Source organism: Poromitra crassiceps (assembly GCF_964638095.1).
Source record: "Poromitra crassiceps genome assembly, chromosome: 6".
In the NCBI taxonomy this organism is placed as follows: Eukaryota; Metazoa; Chordata; class Actinopteri; order Beryciformes; family Melamphaidae; genus Poromitra; species Poromitra crassiceps.
Genome location: NC_139627.1, coordinates 58408189 through 58426651, shown reverse-complemented (window position 1 = coordinate 58426651; position 18463 = coordinate 58408189). Strand labels below are relative to the sequence as shown.

At 42.2% G+C, this 18463-nt stretch overlaps 1 protein-coding gene across 1 annotated transcript; it reads left to right on the top strand.

The window, feature by feature from the left end:
- The first annotated feature begins 296 nt into the window (after window positions 1-296).
- LOC310779093 (uncharacterized protein) lies at window positions 297-17462 on the top strand. Its single transcript, XM_083639592.1, has 2 exons — window positions 297-686; window positions 17420-17462. Exons 1-2 carry the CDS (start codon window positions 362-364, stop codon window positions 17437-17439), a joined length of 345 nt encoding a protein of 114 aa, XP_083495718.1. The 5' UTR covers window positions 297-361; the 3' UTR covers window positions 17440-17462.
- Window positions 17463-18463: the final 1001 nt, after the last annotated feature.

Below are 18463 nucleotides of genomic sequence, written 5' to 3'. Positions count from 1 at the left end.
CTGTTAGATGATGCCGATCACATACTTGGCAGAAGATCAATTAAAATAACCTCACTGGCACTGATGTTCTGATGGAGTCACTCATCTCAAACTAACACAAACAATTCCTTAGTAATTGTTGTTTCACTCAAACCTGAGTGTGTATTGTTTCTGTTGAACAAACGAACACTGTTGAACACTATTGCTCTTGAATGTGCTCTCAGGCCAATTGTCTGAGGGGCGTGGTTATGTCGTGTGTGCTTCATTCAATAAATGGCCGCTTGCCCCTGCACCGTCAGTGTGAGCATGCCGGTCAAACCAAACCGATGGCTACCCGTGTTTCCTCCGTGCTAGACTAATCCACGGCGCTCCAGCCCTAGAGATGGCAGCTTCAACAGGTTATGGGCCCAGAAGGGATTTTGGGAGTCGATGGAATCGTTTATGTTTTGACGGAGATGAAAAGAACTACGAATTGTGGGAAACCAAGTTCCTGGCAGACCTGCGACTGATGAGCCTGAAGAGCACCATACTGGGACTGGGTGCGGCTCCTGCAGACGCAGACGAAGTTGCAGAGGACGCGGAGAAAAATGAGGAGGCCTACGCAGAACTAATTCAGTTGTTGGACCACAAAAGCCTATCGCTTGTGATGCGAGATGGGGCAGATGACGGCAGGAAGGCGCTGAAGATCCTGCGGGAACACTACGCGGGTAAGGGGAAGCCGCGAGTGATCAGCTTGTACACAGGGCTGACTTCTCTCCAGAAAGCCGTGAATGAGAGCGTCACTGACTATGTTATTCGTGCGGAGACGGCTATCACAGCACTGAGAAATGCTGGAGAGATTTTAAGCGATGGCTTGTTGACCGCAATGATCCTGAAGGGCCTACCAGACTCGTTTAAGCCATTTTCCATTCACATTACACAGAGTGATGATACTCTAACCTTCGCCGAGTTCAAAACAAAGCTACGGAGCTATGAGAGCACCGAAAAGTTCCGTGCTGCTGGCTCCGATGACGACAGCGTGATGAGAGTGCGTTTAACATTCAGGTGCATGATAGACTGTTTTACCTCAGTACTGCCACAGATGATGTTGATGATGTTGATGGGTGTCATGGGTGTCACGATGTACAAACCTGGCATGAGATTCTAGGTCATTGCAATTATGAAGATGTGTTAAAACTGCAAAGTGTTACTGAAGGAATGAAAATGAAAGGCAAAGCTGGTAAACTGCAATGTGAAGTGTGTATGCAAGGTACATTTGCTCAGAGCAGGAATCGAGAGGCCGATCCTAAAGCAAAAGGTGCTCTTGACCTTCTACACACAGATTTAACAGGGCCAATGGAACCGACAGCAAAAGATGGGTTCAGGTATATCCAGGCTTTCACTGATGATTATTCAGGAACAGTGTTTACATATTTTTTGAAAGCTAAAAGTGACACAGTAAAAGCTACAGCTCCTTATTCACCCCATCAGAATGGGACAGCAGAGAGGAGTTGGAGAACGATGCTCGAAATGTCTAGATGCATGTTGATAGAGAGCGGCCTACCAAAGAGTTTGTGGACATATGGGGCCCTATTCTCCCACAAGCCTTCGGCGCTAAAACGGGCCTTAAACGCAAAAAAACGTGCCTTGCGCCTGTTTTGGGACGATATCAATATGGCTTTACGCTGCCAAATGCGCTTTAGGCCGAATGGGCGTGGCGCAGTCCCAGAATGGGCCAAAGTGGGCGTGTCGGCCTTAAATACCGGCGTACTGCTATCTTCGCACCTGCCGTAAATTTAGCGCTTTGCGCCTTTGAAAACCAGGCCTATTCAGTGCGCCAGTGCACTTGTGCCTCTCCCCTGTCACCCTTCTCTGTCTCTCTCTGAAACCAGGCCTATTCAGTGCGCCAGTGCTCTTCTGCCTCTGAGTCACCCTTCTCTCTCTCTCTCTGACTCCCTCGCTCAAACAGACGCAACACATAGCAGCAGCTGCAGCACCCAGCTTCCCATAGGAAATAGCAGTTGTAAGTTTACTGCCTGTGAATGTCCACTCCCAGCATGCAATTGGGTCTTCCATTTCGCTACTAAATAGCAACCAAATGAGCCGAAATAGATATAAAAGGTAGATCTAAAATAATGTGTAATGGTAAGACAACCTGCAATTGTAGAACATTTCAATATTGGACCAAATAAAACATCGAAATGAAACACCACCCTATGTGAAACATATATGTCCTCTTGAGCCTATATATACCCCTTGTGGGTTTAACGTGATTTAGATAAGTGACAGCGGAACGCGCTTCTGTGATGTGCTATACTGTGATGTCCGCTCCAATAACTTGGCCCTACTTGACATTTAGTTTTACAATAAAAACACATTTATGCAATGACTTTACATAATGTAGGGTATATTTATGTGCATCATTCTACCTGCAGCAGGGGAGAGAAAACGATATCTTTCTGGACAAACTTTCACCAATCTAATAGGCTATATTTTTCTAGCTGATGCGTTTAGAACATTATTTTCACTTTGATCTTGCTATAGTGTAGCGTATTTACATGCTTGCAGTATTGAAACTGCAGTTAGATTGGTTTGAGAAGCATAATAATATGGAATAATAGCCTATAATGCAGACAGACAGACTGGATGAAGGGAGGGGGGGGGGGGGGGGGCAGAGCGTTTGGCTTTCGTCTGGTTTTGCGGGATCACTGGAATTGGAGCTAAAAAGGCAAGCGTGCGATTCGTTTATTGCAGTTATCCAATGAGCATGACGGTGCATAATTTTACGCTTAAAAGGCGTGGTTGTAATGGTTGAGGCTGCGTCTAGCGCCAGCACGACGATATCAAGTGCGCTGGTCCACGCCCACTGATTTGAGCTGCGCCAGCCGCTCGGCCTAGAAACAGCGCCGATGCAACGATAGGGACCATGCAGTTCAGACTGCTGCAGTCATCAGAAACAGATGTTTCAACAGACGTGTAGGACAGACTCCATATTACATGCTGACAGGAAAGAAGCCAGATCTCTCAAGAATGAGAACTTTTGGGTCCGTGTGCTACGCATACAAGCAGAACAAGAAAATGTTAGACTCCAGGTGTGTTAAAGGAATCTTTGTTGGTTATTATGACAAGAATAGCCCGGCATATCTAGTTTTTCACCCAGAGTCAGGAAAAGTGGTGAAGAACAGATTGGTGAAATTTGTCACAAGGCATGTCAGTGAATCTCACACTCAGACAGATCAGGACACAAGTGAGGATGTGTTGTTGCGTAGGGAGAGCAGCACACCACAGGCTGAGATCATAAAACAGGAAACAGAAGTGTGTGCCCCTGCCCCAGACCGAGGCATAGGTGAAAGAGAGAGCAGTGAGGCAACACGTTATCCAAAGAGGGAGAGGAGACCTCCCAGGCGTTACAGAGATTATGAGTGTGGAGTAAAATATGATGATAACTATGCATTTACCAATCTTGACTACTGTTACAGAATCATATGTGATTTACCCCAGACAGTGAACGAAGCTATGAGCTCACCAGAGTGGACTAGGGCAATGCAGGAGGAGATGCATTCTCTGAGGGAGAATTACACTTTTACCCTCACCACATTGCCAGAAGGTAAACGCACAGTGGGGGGCAGATGGGTTTACACTGTTAAAGAAAACCCAGATGAGACTAGGTTCAAAGCTCGGTATGTTGCAAAAGGTTACAGTCAAATTGAGGGGATTGATTATCAAGAGACCTTTTCTCCTACCGCAGATATGACCTCTGTACGAAGTTTGATGCAGATTGCAGCTCAGTATGATTTGGAACTGCATCAAATGGATGTAAAAACTGCATATGTGCATGCCCCCATTGATTGTGAGTTGTACATGGAACAACCTGAAGGATTTGAGGTTAAGTCAGACACGGGGGAGAAACTGGTCTGCAAGCTTAACAAATCAATCTATGGTCTGAAACAGTCAGGACGGAATTGGAATCGAATGCTACATGATTTCCTTAGCCAAAAAGGTTTTGTTCAAAATCCGTCTGACCATTGTGTTTACAGTATGCAAACTGAAAGTGAGAAAATCATACTGATAATCTGGGTTGATGATCTCATTGTTGCAGCGAGTGACAGTCAAACACTCTGTAGTGTAAAAGACATGTTGAGCGAAAAATTCCAAATTAAAGACCTTGGTAAACTGAAACATTTCCTAGGTATTGATTTTACACAAGGAAAAGATGAGATTAAGATTAATCAAAAAAGGTACATTGCCAAGATTTTGGAGAGGTTTGACATGACTCACTGCAAATCGAGATCAACTCCATGTGAAAATAAACTGAACTTTGATGATGAAGGTGAAACTATTAACCCCAAAATGTATCGAGAAGTGGTTGGCAGTTTGATCTATGTGATGACAAGTACTAGACCAGACTTGAGCTTTATTGTCAGTAAATTATCACATTTGTCTGAACCAAGAGAACAACACTGGGTGGCAGCAAAGCAGGTCTTAAGGTATTTAAAAGGTACTATGGATCAAGAATTATGTTACAGGAAACATGATGTGAATCTCAAACTTGTTGCATTTTGTGATGCTGACTGGGCCTCAGACCAGAATGACAGGCGAAGTGTAACTGGTTATTGTTTTAGTCTTTCTGAAACGGGCCCTGTTATTTCCTGGAAATCTAGAAAACAACCCACAGTTGCTTTGTCCACATGTGTAGCAGAGTACATGGCTTTGGCAGCCACTACACAGGAGAGTCTGTATCTGGTCCAGTTGCTGAGTGGGATGGATGATGCTTGTGTGTATACACCAGTGACCGTTTATGAGGATAATCAGGGTGCGATTGCTTTGTCTAAGAACCCTGTATGTCGTCAGAGGTGTAAACATGTTGACATTAAGTATCATTTTGTTCGATCTGCTCTTAATGATGACAAGATAACTATTGTGTATTGTCCAACCACAGACATGGTAGCTGATATCCTGACCAAACCTGTAAGTAAAGCCAAGCTTGATAAATTTGTGTATTTTGTTTTTGGGGTGTAATATGAAATGTATGTAATGTATTTGACAATTGTATTGTATATGATTGATCAGCCTAAGCGCAAGTGGGGGTGTTGAACAAACGAACACTGTTGAACACTATTGCTCTTGAATGTGCTCTCAGGCCAATTGTCTGAGGGGCGTGGTTATGTTGTGTGTGCTTCATTCAATAAATGGCCTCTTGCCCCTGCACCATCAGTGTGAGCATGCCGGTCAAACCAAACCGATGGCTACCTGTGTTTCCTCCGTGCTAGACTAATCCACGGCGCTCCAGCCCTAGAGATGGCAGCTTCAACAGTTTCTCTGTAGCGTGTCATTCATTCAGGGTGTGTGTGTGTGTGTGTGTGTGTGTGTGTGTGTGTGTGTGGTGGGGGGGGTTCAAACTTTGGATTGTGTCATGTTAACGCCACCCGTCTCAAACTATCAGAATCAGAATCAGCTTTATTGGCCAAGTACAAGGAATTTGAGTCTGGTATATGTTGCTCTCAATGTACTTAAACAGGAAAAAGAAAAGTTCTGCATACAAGCTAAAACGAACGAACGAACAAGGGCAGGATCAAAGGTACATAAAGCACTGCTATTTACAGTACGTGTGATGTAGAGTGACCATTACAACAGCCAGGCAACTCTCAATGACTGGGGCCGCATAACGCTCACACTCATAGCCAGCAAGTGTTTTGAGAGGCTGGTTAAATCCCTCACCTGCCCCATGATCCCCCACCCTCAACCCCCTGCAATTTGCATAAAGTCCCAACAGGAGCACAGCAGACGCCATCGACCACCTCCTGCACACCTCCCTCTCCCATCTGGAGGGGAGGGGCTACACACCGCCCTCTCCCACCTGGAGGGGAGGGGCTACACACCTACACACCGCCCTCTCCCATCTGGAGGGGAGGGGCTACACACCGCCCTCTCCCACCTGGAGGGGAGGGGCTACACACCGCCCTCTCCCACCTGGAGGGGAGGAGCTGCACACCGCCCTCTCCCACCTGGAGGGGAGGGGCTACACACCGCCCTCTCCCACCTGGAGGGGAGGAGCTGCACACCGCCCTCTCCCATCTGGAGGGGAGGGGCTACACACCGCCCTCTCCCATCTGGAGGGGAGGAGCTACACACCGCCCTCTCCCATCTGGAGGGGAGGGGCTACACACCGCCCTCTCCCATCTGGAGGGGAGGGCGTTCAACACCAGTGCACTTCAGGCTGGTCAGTAATTTCAGGGATCTAGGTGAAAAACCCAGTGGTGGATTCGAACCACTGAACTTCTGATTGCAAAGCAGGCAGCTTTAACCACTCAGCCACGAGGGCTTTCCAAATTTCATGGTGGAGTTTGAGAGGATAACTGTATGTCAGTCAGATGTAGTTGTCACTTCATAGCTTTGTTATTATAAACAGAGACTTGGGGAAAATATTGATACTTTGTTAGTTGTAGATATGATTTTGTCCAGAATTCCCATACAGAAATTAAAATAAAGGTATTGTAGGTATAGAGGTAACAGTGAAACTATAATCAAAATAGCCATTCTTCTATACATTCTCTAATTGTTAGCTTATTGTAAATGAGTCTTTTCCCCATCAAATTCCCAATTTCTCAATTAGTTGTGGATCCAGTCGAAGCCCCTCAAAGACCCCTGTGGTCACCAGACCCCTGGATGATCTCTCCCCAAAGTCTACCCCCCCCCCCCCCCAGTCTATAAATCCCCCCGATGTGAAGCATAAGGGGGGAACTCCCCCAAATTTGCTAAATAAATTGTATGCACTGTGCTCTAGAAACATTTATTGATATGTTTGTTATTTTTTGTTTTTTAATACATTCTAATCATTTTTTGAATTGGGGTGTAAATAGTCACATGAGCCATTTACAGCTCATGTGTGTGTGTGTGTGGGGGGGGGCTGACAGTCACACTGCAGAAATGCATTCATATTAATCAATATTGCATGTCTTTCAAGCTACAACTAACTTATTTTTTCCGAAGTCTCTGTTTATAATAACAAAGCTATGAAGTGGCAACTACATCTGACTGACATACAGTTATCCTCTCAAACTCCACTAAGAAAGTTGGAAAGCCTTTGTGGCTGAGTGGTTAAAGCTGCCTTCTTTGCAATCTGAAGTTCAGTGGTTCGAATCCACCACTGGGTTTTAGCAGTAGTTTTCTCTGTCCCAGGCCAGAGCTTCTTTACAGGTCCGGTACCATGTAACTACATATGAACTACAGTTAAATAGACTCAATCCACTTTACAGGTCCTGTACCATGTAACATATGAACTACAGTTGAATAGACTCACTCCATTTTACAGGTCTGTTACAATGTAACTACATATGAACTACAGTTGAACAGACTCACTCCATTTTACAGGTCTGTTACAATGTAACTACATATGAACTACAGTTGAACAGACTCACTCCATTTTACAGGTCTGTTACAATGTAACTACATATGAAGTTCATGAACTACAGTTGACAGACTCACTCCATTTTACAGGTCTGTTACAATGTAACTACATACAGTTGAACAGACTCACTCCATTTTACAACTCTGTTACAATGTAACTACATATGAACTACAGTTGAACAGACTCACTCCATTTTACAGGTCTGTATGTAACTACTTATAGTCCGGTGCGGCTTATATGTAACAAACAGGCAATTTTGCTGCTGCGGCTTATACTTCGGTGCGGCTTATAGTGCGGAAATTACGGTACATATGAACTACAGTTGAACAGACTCGCTCCATTTTACAGGTCTGTTACAATGTAACTACATATGAACTTCATTTATACATTTGGTGTTCATGTGTAATTACAAATAGTTCATATTAGGTAACTAGGGTACCTGTAAAATAAAGGGTTACCAATACGATTTATATGACTTGGCTGCAATACTTGATGGTCATTATACCCCCCTGGCCCGGCTGATGGATCTAAAGGGGGGGAGCGTGTCGGTTTTTTTGTGAAGTCTTGGATGGAAAAATCTGAAATTCAGCCCAGGTATTTTTTTTTGTTTATGATGGTAATTCACCCTTCCACCAGTAGAAAAAGATCATCCTGACACCCAGAAAGTGATGTCCTCACACTGCGCCTCCTTAGATCCAGCAGTTGGCGTATTACTTTCATTAAAACCGCCTTTTTGAGACCTCCAGGAAATGTTTACAAAATGTATTTATTTAATTTTTTTCAGCAGGAGTCCTGGACCAAATACATTTAAATTTGACCTTAATATCTAACCTTGGAGTTGGTTGAACATTTGGTGGAGTTACAAGCCTTCAAAATCCATTGCATAGTTTTCCCATTGGTTTTGCAAAAAAACAAACAAAAAAATTGACTCCCAGGTACTTTCCCCAAAAATAATTATTTTTCTGATCTTACACCTCTCAGCTCGAGTCAAGACATCAAATTTGTAGCTTCTATTGTGTTTGCCCCCACCCCCCTATTTGATCAGTGTTGGCACAGCAACCAATTGCATGCAGTCTGACATGAAATATACAGTACATTGATCGTCATGGCAACATGTCAGATAAGCTTGGAACCCGGATTTTCCGGTGCAAACTACTGATTTGAAGCCTTTAGACCGAGATTGATGGAGGAATGAAGCTATTTTGTGTTTTTTGTGAAAATTAGCTAGCAGTCGAAAATTGGCAGTTTCATGTCTGTCTGTCTGTCTGTCTGTCTCTCTGTCTGTCTGTCTGACTCTCTGTCTGTCTCTCTGTCTGTCTGTCTGTCTGTCTGTCTGTCTGTCTGTCTGTCTGACTATTTAGGCTATCTATCTGTCTGTCTATTATCTGTCTGTCTGTCTGTCTGTCTGTCTGTCTATGTATCTATGTATCTATCCATTATCTATCTATCTGTTGCATGTCTGTCTGTCTATCCATCCATCCATCAAGCGTGCAATGATCCAGTCTAATTTTTTTCTGCCTGATCTCCACAAGTTGCTAAATGCTAGTGTCATTTTGTCATTTTGACGTGGTATAGCAGTCGAAACATGTGCTAGCTAGGTTAGCAAAAGCAAACACTGACAGACAGACTAGAGAGATATATAGCCTACAAGCTGCGTTAGCGCGTCAACTTAACGCTACGTTGCAGAAGTGACAACAACAAACCGACAGTGCAACAATGGTGACTGAGTGAGTGAAGTGAACACGTTTCGCCTACCTGACCGCTGTTTGTGTCAGTTCACTTTCACGTTTTTCTTCTTCTTCTTCTTCTTTCATTGCCAGAGAGGGATAAATCCACTTCATCTTTCATGCAGTCAGTCAGTCAGCAGACTTAACGTGTAGCTACTCATTGACACACACTAAACACTTTGGGGGAGGTGGAGGGAGGCTAGGGCGGCTGAAAGAGTGTTGAAGGTAAGAGGTAAGAGTTGACACATTTACTTTTGACAGCGCCGCTGTTGGCCAATGGGACAACAGCACACGAACCGTGGCAGCCAATCAGAGGTGTCTCCTCCAGGCCAAAATGGCAGTATTGCTGTGCACTGGTGTTGCAATGGATTGATTAGTTGTCACCTCTGATCAATGCAAGTGCCTTTGCTCAATTATTATTATTATTTTGCTGGGCCTTTACACATGGTTGCCAACTCACACTTTTCTGGCGTGACACACTCTTTCACCTTTTACTCTGCCCAAACAATTCTCACGCCAATTAACACTGACTGGCTAATCAGTCAGTGTTACTGTTACACAGCGTGACTGCTGCTGCTGCAGCAGTCACTGCCCCCCCCCCCCCCGTCTCTCTCTCTCTCTCTCTCTCTCTCTCTCTCTCTCTCTCTCTCTCTCTCTCTCTCTCTCTCTCTCTCTCTCTCTCTCTCTCTCTCTCTCACATGCGCGCGTATAAAGGACAGCGAGTGCAGTGAAAATCCCCCCACAATTTTGATAGCAGAAAAATCTTATCAGGATACCCAGGTCCATGTTTAATGTGCCTCCGTGCGTCCTGTGCGCTGCGCATGGAGAGGAGAGGAGGATTTCAGTCATGTCCTGTCTGCTGATTAGGCGATCAGTCTGACCAAACAAGCCTGCATGCCTGCTGCCATATATCCCGATCTCGCTGCTCATCAAACTCCATTTCAAGGATAAAACGTTAGTCCAGTACAATTCCGTTGAAGTGGAACGTTATGAATGAAGTTGTAGGCTATCAGCCAGGCGCAGGAGAGCCAATCAAATATTGTTGAAACAGAGTGCGACAAGTGCACCCGAACAAGGCAATCGATATTTCCATTCAGCATTTAGGTATAAAATGCGCGAGATGTTATGCAAATGGCCTTGGATTTAAATATATGCTCTGAATATTGTTTATATTTACCATTGTAATAGCGGTCGTTTCGACGGCACCTAATGGGGATAAATAAACAATAAACAATAATAGGAGCAGTTTAATTTATGATGATGCTCACAATAGTTATTAAGTAGGCCTATGAAGTATGAAATGTGAACTATAAATATAGCCTATATGTAGCCTACAATTATGAAATCTGTGTTGTTTGATGACCTGCATTATATGCTTATTTGATTTAAGATAATATTTGAATCTATGAATATGAGCTTTTTTTTGTGATCCAATTTTTATTCAATTTTGTCAAATGAAGATCATGACAGTGTCATATGTCATATGCATAGAAATAGCAATTGACGGGCTATATTTATATCACCAATGCCTTGCAAAGAAAAGATTAAAAATAAATGTTAGGAGTGAGGAGAAAAAAAAAGAAACATGAGGGAAGCAGACAAACAAAACAATAATTAAAAAAAAAGTACAAGTACAGTAAAAATATGGACACTAGAAATGTGTATATGTGTAGATCTTATATCCTATCAGAGTGACACCTTAGATCTAAACAAGAGAGTCTGGGTTTGAAAGAGAACCAATAAGGATGTCCCAGGCCTCTACAGTTGATGCCCGCGCTTTTTGAGTTACAGGATCTTTCTATGAGGGCAATGTCCCTTAAATGATTCAGCCATTATTTTGCTGATGGGGGGTCGGGGGTGAACCATGAGTGAATTATGGTCTTTTTGGCAGCAGTTAAGCCTGCGAAAATAATTTTCCTAATATGAGCTTTTCATTGTTTTGTTTTTTCTTCTCTACATCACCCAAAATCTTCTGTAGGCTATAGGCTACCACACAGTGGTTAAACTCAATCCCTGTCCACTCCCCGCCTCTTTCATTGGCCAGCCTGACCCGTGGCCATTACCTGGAATGAATTAGGCTAATAGCCTATAGGCTACTTAGATTTTAAATCTTGTACAACATGTTTTGACAATTCTAGGCTACTTGAATATGGTCATGTCAAAACGAGAAACGGGGGAGATGATATCCATTCATTCATTCCATAAGGATAAGTAACATCACCGACGGTATGCTGCATGTAATATAAACCTTTTCCTTTGTGTGTGTGTGTGTGTGTGTGTGTGTGTGTGTGTGTGTGTGTGTGTGTGTGTGTAACAGAGCGAGGGCTATACTTGGCCCGCGGGCCCCAAATTGGTCAGCCATGGTCTTGTGCATATGAACATTGGTCTGCCCCCTCCACGATAAACACTGTTGACTTGAGGTCACCGCATGATTTTCACTCACATGATGGTTTGCCGGCAAGGTAAAGTGCTGAAATAGTTTGGATTATAGTGGTAATGGCCCTCCCTGGGGAAATAAATCTTAAATAATAATACTAAACTACTATAGTACTAATAATAATAATAATAATAATAATAATGACGATAATAAAAATAGGATCCAATTGTCCTGATGTGGAAAACGCCACCCGTCACAAACTATTTCATCATAATTGCTGTTTCATCTGAACCTGATAGGCAACATACTGTTAGATGATGCCGATCACATACTTGGCAGAAGTTGGGGTTCAAACTTTGGATTGTGTCATGTTAACGCCACCCGTCTCAAACTATCAGAATCAGAATTCCTTTTCCTTTGTGTGTGTGTGTGTGTGTGTGTGTGTGTGTGTGTGTGTGTGTGTGTGTGTGTGTGTGTGTGTGGTTGTGTGTGTGTGTGTGTGTGTGTGTGTGTGTGTGTGTGTGTGTGTGTGTGTGTGTGTGTGTGTGTGTGTGAGTGTGTGTGTGTGTATTGTCTGAATTGTCTAACCCAGTGATACTCAACTCGCGGCCCAGGGGCCAGATGTGGCCCGCGATTGGGTACCTAGTGGCTCCCCCGACCATTTAGACTAACTCATTATATTTGATTTGTTTCCTATTTCTGCACACTGTGGTACCGAAAACAAAACAGTCATGGCATTGTATACATTTGGTATAGAGACACTGCATGAAATAGGCCACGGCCATCACGGGGGAAAATCTCCGTTCATTTCCACACACCAGCGTCATTTTCCTTGAATTAAACATAGCTAAAAGTTGTTGTGTGGTGGGGCTGCGCAGACAACACATGTAAAAAAAAATCGCCAGTTAAAGTTTTTTTGTACTCCTGAGCAAAACAAGGAAGCCATTGAGAATTGGCGAGAAGAAAAAATGTGGATCTAGCTGTCAAGGAAGTAAGTTGGAGTGTTCATCTTCCGTATATACAATCCTTTTTGTGCAACACGCAACCATGCACGTGACATAGGAGAACGCCAGGATTGGAGGGGGGGATTCCGTTTTCCCCCGTCTTGGGCGTGGTTTCTGAATGATGACGCGTTACGCAGTGTCTCTATGGCTACAAAGCTCTTGTGAATCCAAACAGCCAAATCACATTCATGTGTGATGAAATATGGCCTCATAGTAACCATTTCAAAATCTGATAATACATTTTTTTTTCCTTGACCTTAAAATGCCCTATTGTGAGCTGAGCTGTAGGATAATCACAGCCTTGTTAAACTCTCTAGTCTAGACCCAGAATGTATAGATACATAAGATTGTATGGGATGTCTAGGTGCATTGAAGTGTGTTTTTCTGAGCTATTTTCAGAAAATAGTGCTCGTCATCCAATCGTCAACACTGTCAAAATTGCACAAATCTCAAAAGGTGTTACACAGCATCACGTTTTTACCCCCCAAGGTCATGAGGTGGTGTTTTGGGGAAATTTGAACTAATGCACTTTATTATTTTAAAATAGTCACATGCGTTTCTTATTCTCTAGCCTCTGCATTTTGCTCTCAAAGTGCACCAGATTGATTCATTTTTACTTTAAAATGTACCAAAAAATAACTCAATCAATCAACATCATCATTGGTAAGTAGCAAATAGGGCTCAACTTAAAAAAAAAAAAAAAGTGAACTATCCATTTAAGTTGCACACTCAAGTGACTTTACTTGAGACTTGTCCTCAAAGACTTTATACTTGACTTGGACTTGAGATTTGGGACTTGTGAACAATCTTTATTTTTATTTTCTTCCATTTTTTGGTGCATTGACATTGAGGAAATGTTGGACGAACTGGATGTCATTCCCTCCCCCATTATCATGCATAACCTTATGCATCTGGTAAGCTGCAGCAATACACCATGGCAGCACCTGCAGCTGCTGTGCCACTTGCAAAAGCAGGATAGTTGTCTGTGGTGGATCCTGTTCTCCTGTGTGACCTGGTGTATTTGTCATGTTGAGGGAACCTGTTTGAGAGGTTGCATGAGAAGTGTATCTTCCAAACTAATTGAAAACTGTCATCCAGTTTGTTTGACTTCACAACAGCAGCATTGGTTTTTTTTTCCTTCTTCCTTCTTCCTTTCTCTTCTCTTCTTTCACCTTGTATTTCCTTCTCTTGCATGTCATGTTTGCTCTCTGGGTCACCTCTGGGTCACCGTTTATTTTTTCTCTTCTCTTTCGTTGGTACTCTCTATTTCTTCTCCTTTGCTCCTCAACTGACAATTTCTGTCTGGCCATGCTTTCCTACAATACAAATTGAAGGAATGAAAAATGTATTAGAATAAGACTATGGAATCAGATTGCAATTTACTTGACACGATTCATTGATAGATTGGATTGATTGATTGATTGATTGATTGATTGATTGATTGATTGATTGATTGATTGATTGATTGATTGATGTAACATCTTAAAGGTGCAGTTGGTGACATCTAGTGATGAAAATTAACGTAATGGATTTTGCAGAAATTGAATATAGGCTAATATTCACAAGCATGTTCCAGTATAATTCCATGAAAATAAGAAATGTTGCATTTTCCTGACATTAGAGTTAGCCCATAGAAGTGGGTCCCTCTACAGAGGCCACCATTCAATGTAATATTCAGTTTCACAACCAGTAGTTGCAAAAATCTACACACTGGCTTTTTTTATTATAAGTGCTGGGAAAGTTACACAATAATAAGCAGACCACAGCCTGCCCATGCTCTACAAGTCAGAAGTGTAGGTTATACAGTATGGTTAAATCATGTAATACATGCTATATAATGTACATGTATGTGTAAATAAAACCCTGAAATAACATTTTAATCCTTTACTATGTTCACAAATAATATTATATTAGCACATTAAAGGCCGGCTTTACCGTGGGGAATATGAATATATATTAATTCTTAAAAAATCTTAAATTTCGAATCCGTTGAAATCTTTGAAATTGCTTGTTCACAGCCAGAGGAGAAAAAAAAATGAAATGAAAATTTCAACGGATTCGAAATTTAAGATTTTTTAAGAAATAATATATATTCATATTCCCCACGGTAAAGCCGGCCTTTAAGAGGTTATAGGTGGATTTGTCAACTCCATCAGCTTCCACGTCAACTCTGTCAGACGTAGAACCTGACATAGTTGATGTCTGACTGAGTTGACGTAAGGGCATGTATTTTCCCTCCAAAACATGTATTGTACACAGCAGCAAGCTGGTTTTTCATCAGTTGCTAGCTGTCTCAATAACCTCACTAAAATGCTTAAATTCAATCCACTATGGTTTTAAAAAAACGTATCATTCATAACGGAGAGATGGTGTTGACATGGTCCAGCTGTGACCATAGGAATATTGACATTGTTTGTCTAAAATATCAAAAAATGTAAAACTTACCAGAGCATGTTTGGTAGTGTTGCATTCAGCACAGGTGGGGAGATGAAAAGGGGTCCTCAGGGATATAGCTGACCATGCTATTCCCAGATTTAATAAGGTTTACGAAAAAGTCTGACGGAGTTGACAGAAACTGAGGACACAACTTTGATAGGGAGATTTTTATGGAAAATATTGTTTGACATTCATTTCATGCATTGTTTTATATATTTATACCCCTTCTTTTTTATTTTATATATATGTATTCACAATTATAGAGTTTCTTGTAGTTTTTTTGGGCTGCTCAATATTGTGATCTCTTGCTGAGGACAAGTACAATAACATGGATCTTCTAACCACAGACCATACATTTAAACAAATGACCTCAAAAAAGATACAAATGTGTGCTAAAAAAATAACATAGGTATACACAGTTCCTTTAGATTTAACTTTGTAGGTATAGAAATCATGATGAATTTCTGGATTTTTAATATAAATTAGACTTTTCTATGTAGGACATGTTTTGTCCCGACTCTCAAGAATCAGTGATATATATATATATATATATATATATATATATATAGAAGATGTAGTGTGCAATATGTCGGGTTATGGCATATTGCACAGTGAAGCCTGGCCTCCCCTTTGCCAGGCACATCTATCAGATGTATGTTTGCACTATATTGAACTCTGGCGCCCCCTAGCCAGTGACGCCTGGGAATAGACTAGGTGACAACCAAGAATAGTTTGGTGGAGAAAAAAAAAGAAAAAAAAAAAAAAAAAAGAATAGTTTGGTGACTACTGGAATGTCAGTTGACGGGCCGGAAAGAGACGGCACCCGGTACAGGTTGGGTTAGCAACCCAGTCTGGTTCTTTCGTGAGGAAGAAATCCAAAAACGCCACGGTGAGTCTACTGAAAAACTGTGCAAGCACCAACGTAATCCAGGATGGATGGGTGTGATGGTTTTTCCTAGTGGATCAGGAAATCCTCTCAACCATTCATCCCCCGGAAGTGTGAATTGCTCGTCGCAGAACTATGACGTGCAGCGCGCAGGCCTGTGTCTCTAGGCGTTCCCCCTGCGGCCCGGGAGGATGCAGACCTGGTGAGATGAAGGAGAGGCTCGGCCGGGAGAACCACAGTGCCTCGACTCTCCATGCACTGATGTTCTGGTCCCTGCGGAGTAGTTCCACAGCAGCGGATTGGGGTTTCTTGGACCCGTCCGCTAGCAACATTGCAGAGGAAGATTAAGTGGTCAGATCCGTGAGTGGCTGCTGCTGATACAAGCTGAGGTGTAATTAGCCTCAGCTGGGTCACCTGGGCGAGTGTGTATGATGTTGTGAGACCAAACACCCAACGACCCCAGGTTACATCACTGATGATGTATCCCAGTTGCATTTAGAAGATGTAGTGTGCAATATGTCGGGTTATGGCATATTGCACAGTGAAGCCTGGCCTCCACCTTGCCAGGCACATCTATCAGATGTATGTTTGCACTGTATACAGTATATATATATATATATATATATATATATATATATATATATATATATATATATATATATATATATATATATATATATATATATATATATATATATATTATGCTTTAATTGTTTATATGCTTTAATTGTTAAATTGTTTGTTTTATCTATTTATTCATTTATTCCTATTTAATTTGGGCCCTACCCATGTATCTGATGGTGGCGTTGGATTCATGGTATAATATATATCAGGGTAGGAAATTAACTTTTTTTAAACAAGGGCTATTTTTGCCCCTGTGAAATATATTTCGGGGGCATTTTTGGATCATTTCCAAGGCAATTTTATCAAATGTTGGGAAATACCTTAGTTGCACCTATGTAGCCTGACAGACCAATCAGTGACTCTTATCCAAGCATATTTTATTTCGAAAAGTTAATAAACGCAGAGGCGTAATTAGCCTCGGCTGGGTCACCTGGGCGAGTGTGTATGATGTTGTGAGACCCGAAACACCCAACGACCCCAGGTTACATCACTGATGATGTATCCCAGTTGCATTTAGAAGATAGTGTGCAATATGTCGGGTTATGGCATATTGCACAGTGAAGCCTGGCCCCCCCTTTGCCAGGCACATCAGATGTATGTTTGCACTATATATATATATATATATATATATATATATGTGTGTGTGTGTGTGTGTGTGTGTGTGTGTGTGTGTGTGTGTGTGTGTGTGTGTGTGTGTGTGTGTGTGTGTGTAGATCAATAGCCTTTAATTAAAATAACTGACCTGAAACTGATGATGCGGTAAACGCCACTCATCTCAAACTAACACAAACAATTCCTTAGTAATTGCTGTCACCCAAACCTGATAGGTATACTGTGCTGTTAATTCAGGATGGGGTGGGGGCGTGGCTTGTAGCCTATACTTGTTAATAATTGTTCAGAGGTAAACACCATACATCGCAAATTGACAAAATGCTTCTTACTAATAGGACCTATGATGGACTGCATTTATGACCCTCTACTATGACCCTCGATTCCTAGGGTGGAGACTCTGGAGATGATGCGCCGCCTGTCGTCTTCTCCCTACTTATACTCCCACTGTTGTCCCACTGATGTGACTGATGACATCACAATTGATCGAGCGGCATCACTGATGACATCACAATCGTGACTGAACCAGACCAACAACCACAGACAGACAGCCACCCACTTAGCCAATTTTAACCAAGATTATTGCTTATTGTTGTCTCTTTTCAAATTTATATTATTATTGCTCTGTGTGCTTTTGCTATCTTATGCTATGTTTCATACAGTGGTAGACGGATCAATAAGCGTGCCTTACCGCAAGCTGTGTAATGACGCGCCGCGGCATTAAAACTAATTAAAACTAATCGAGGTGTAGTTGCACCGTTGACCACCAGGTGTCATCTGTGAGCATCCTTGAGAGCATCGCGACTGAGAGAAATACTACAGGCGATTAGGCCTGACTGAAGTTTGATAGGTTGTTTGTTTTATTCCTATGTTTATTATAGTAACATTTTTATTTGTCTTATATGGCTATTATTAGGAGGAGGGGGTTGATTAAATTTTATGAAGTCGTTGCGGTGCTGTTTGGCTTTCCGGCCCGGCACCGCTGCAAATGCATTCACAAACATACCAGCAATATTGAAAGGCACAAAGCAACGTTAACGTTTCATACAGAATAGATCCTGACCAACAACGTATGTTTTGAATTTAATATCTGGCATAAAACGGGGAGAATTGATCATTTAACTGTGTGTTACTACTACTACTACTGTGTGTGTGTGTGTGTGCGCAGCGTGGCAGTTCTCGTCGGGGAGCAGCAGCACGTCCGCCCGCCTGACTGAGAGAAATACTACAGGCGATTAGGCCTGACTGAAGTTCGATACATGCTTAATTCGTTTATTTAAGATAATTGCATAATTCGTTTTGTAGTCTATTTATTACTGGTTAATGTAGAACGGAATAGAAAGAAACACACGCGGGCAGCCAGCAATGGATGGACTTCATGGAAACAGGTGGGTTGAATGAATTCACTTTGCAACTTTGTCCAAGCTTGTACAG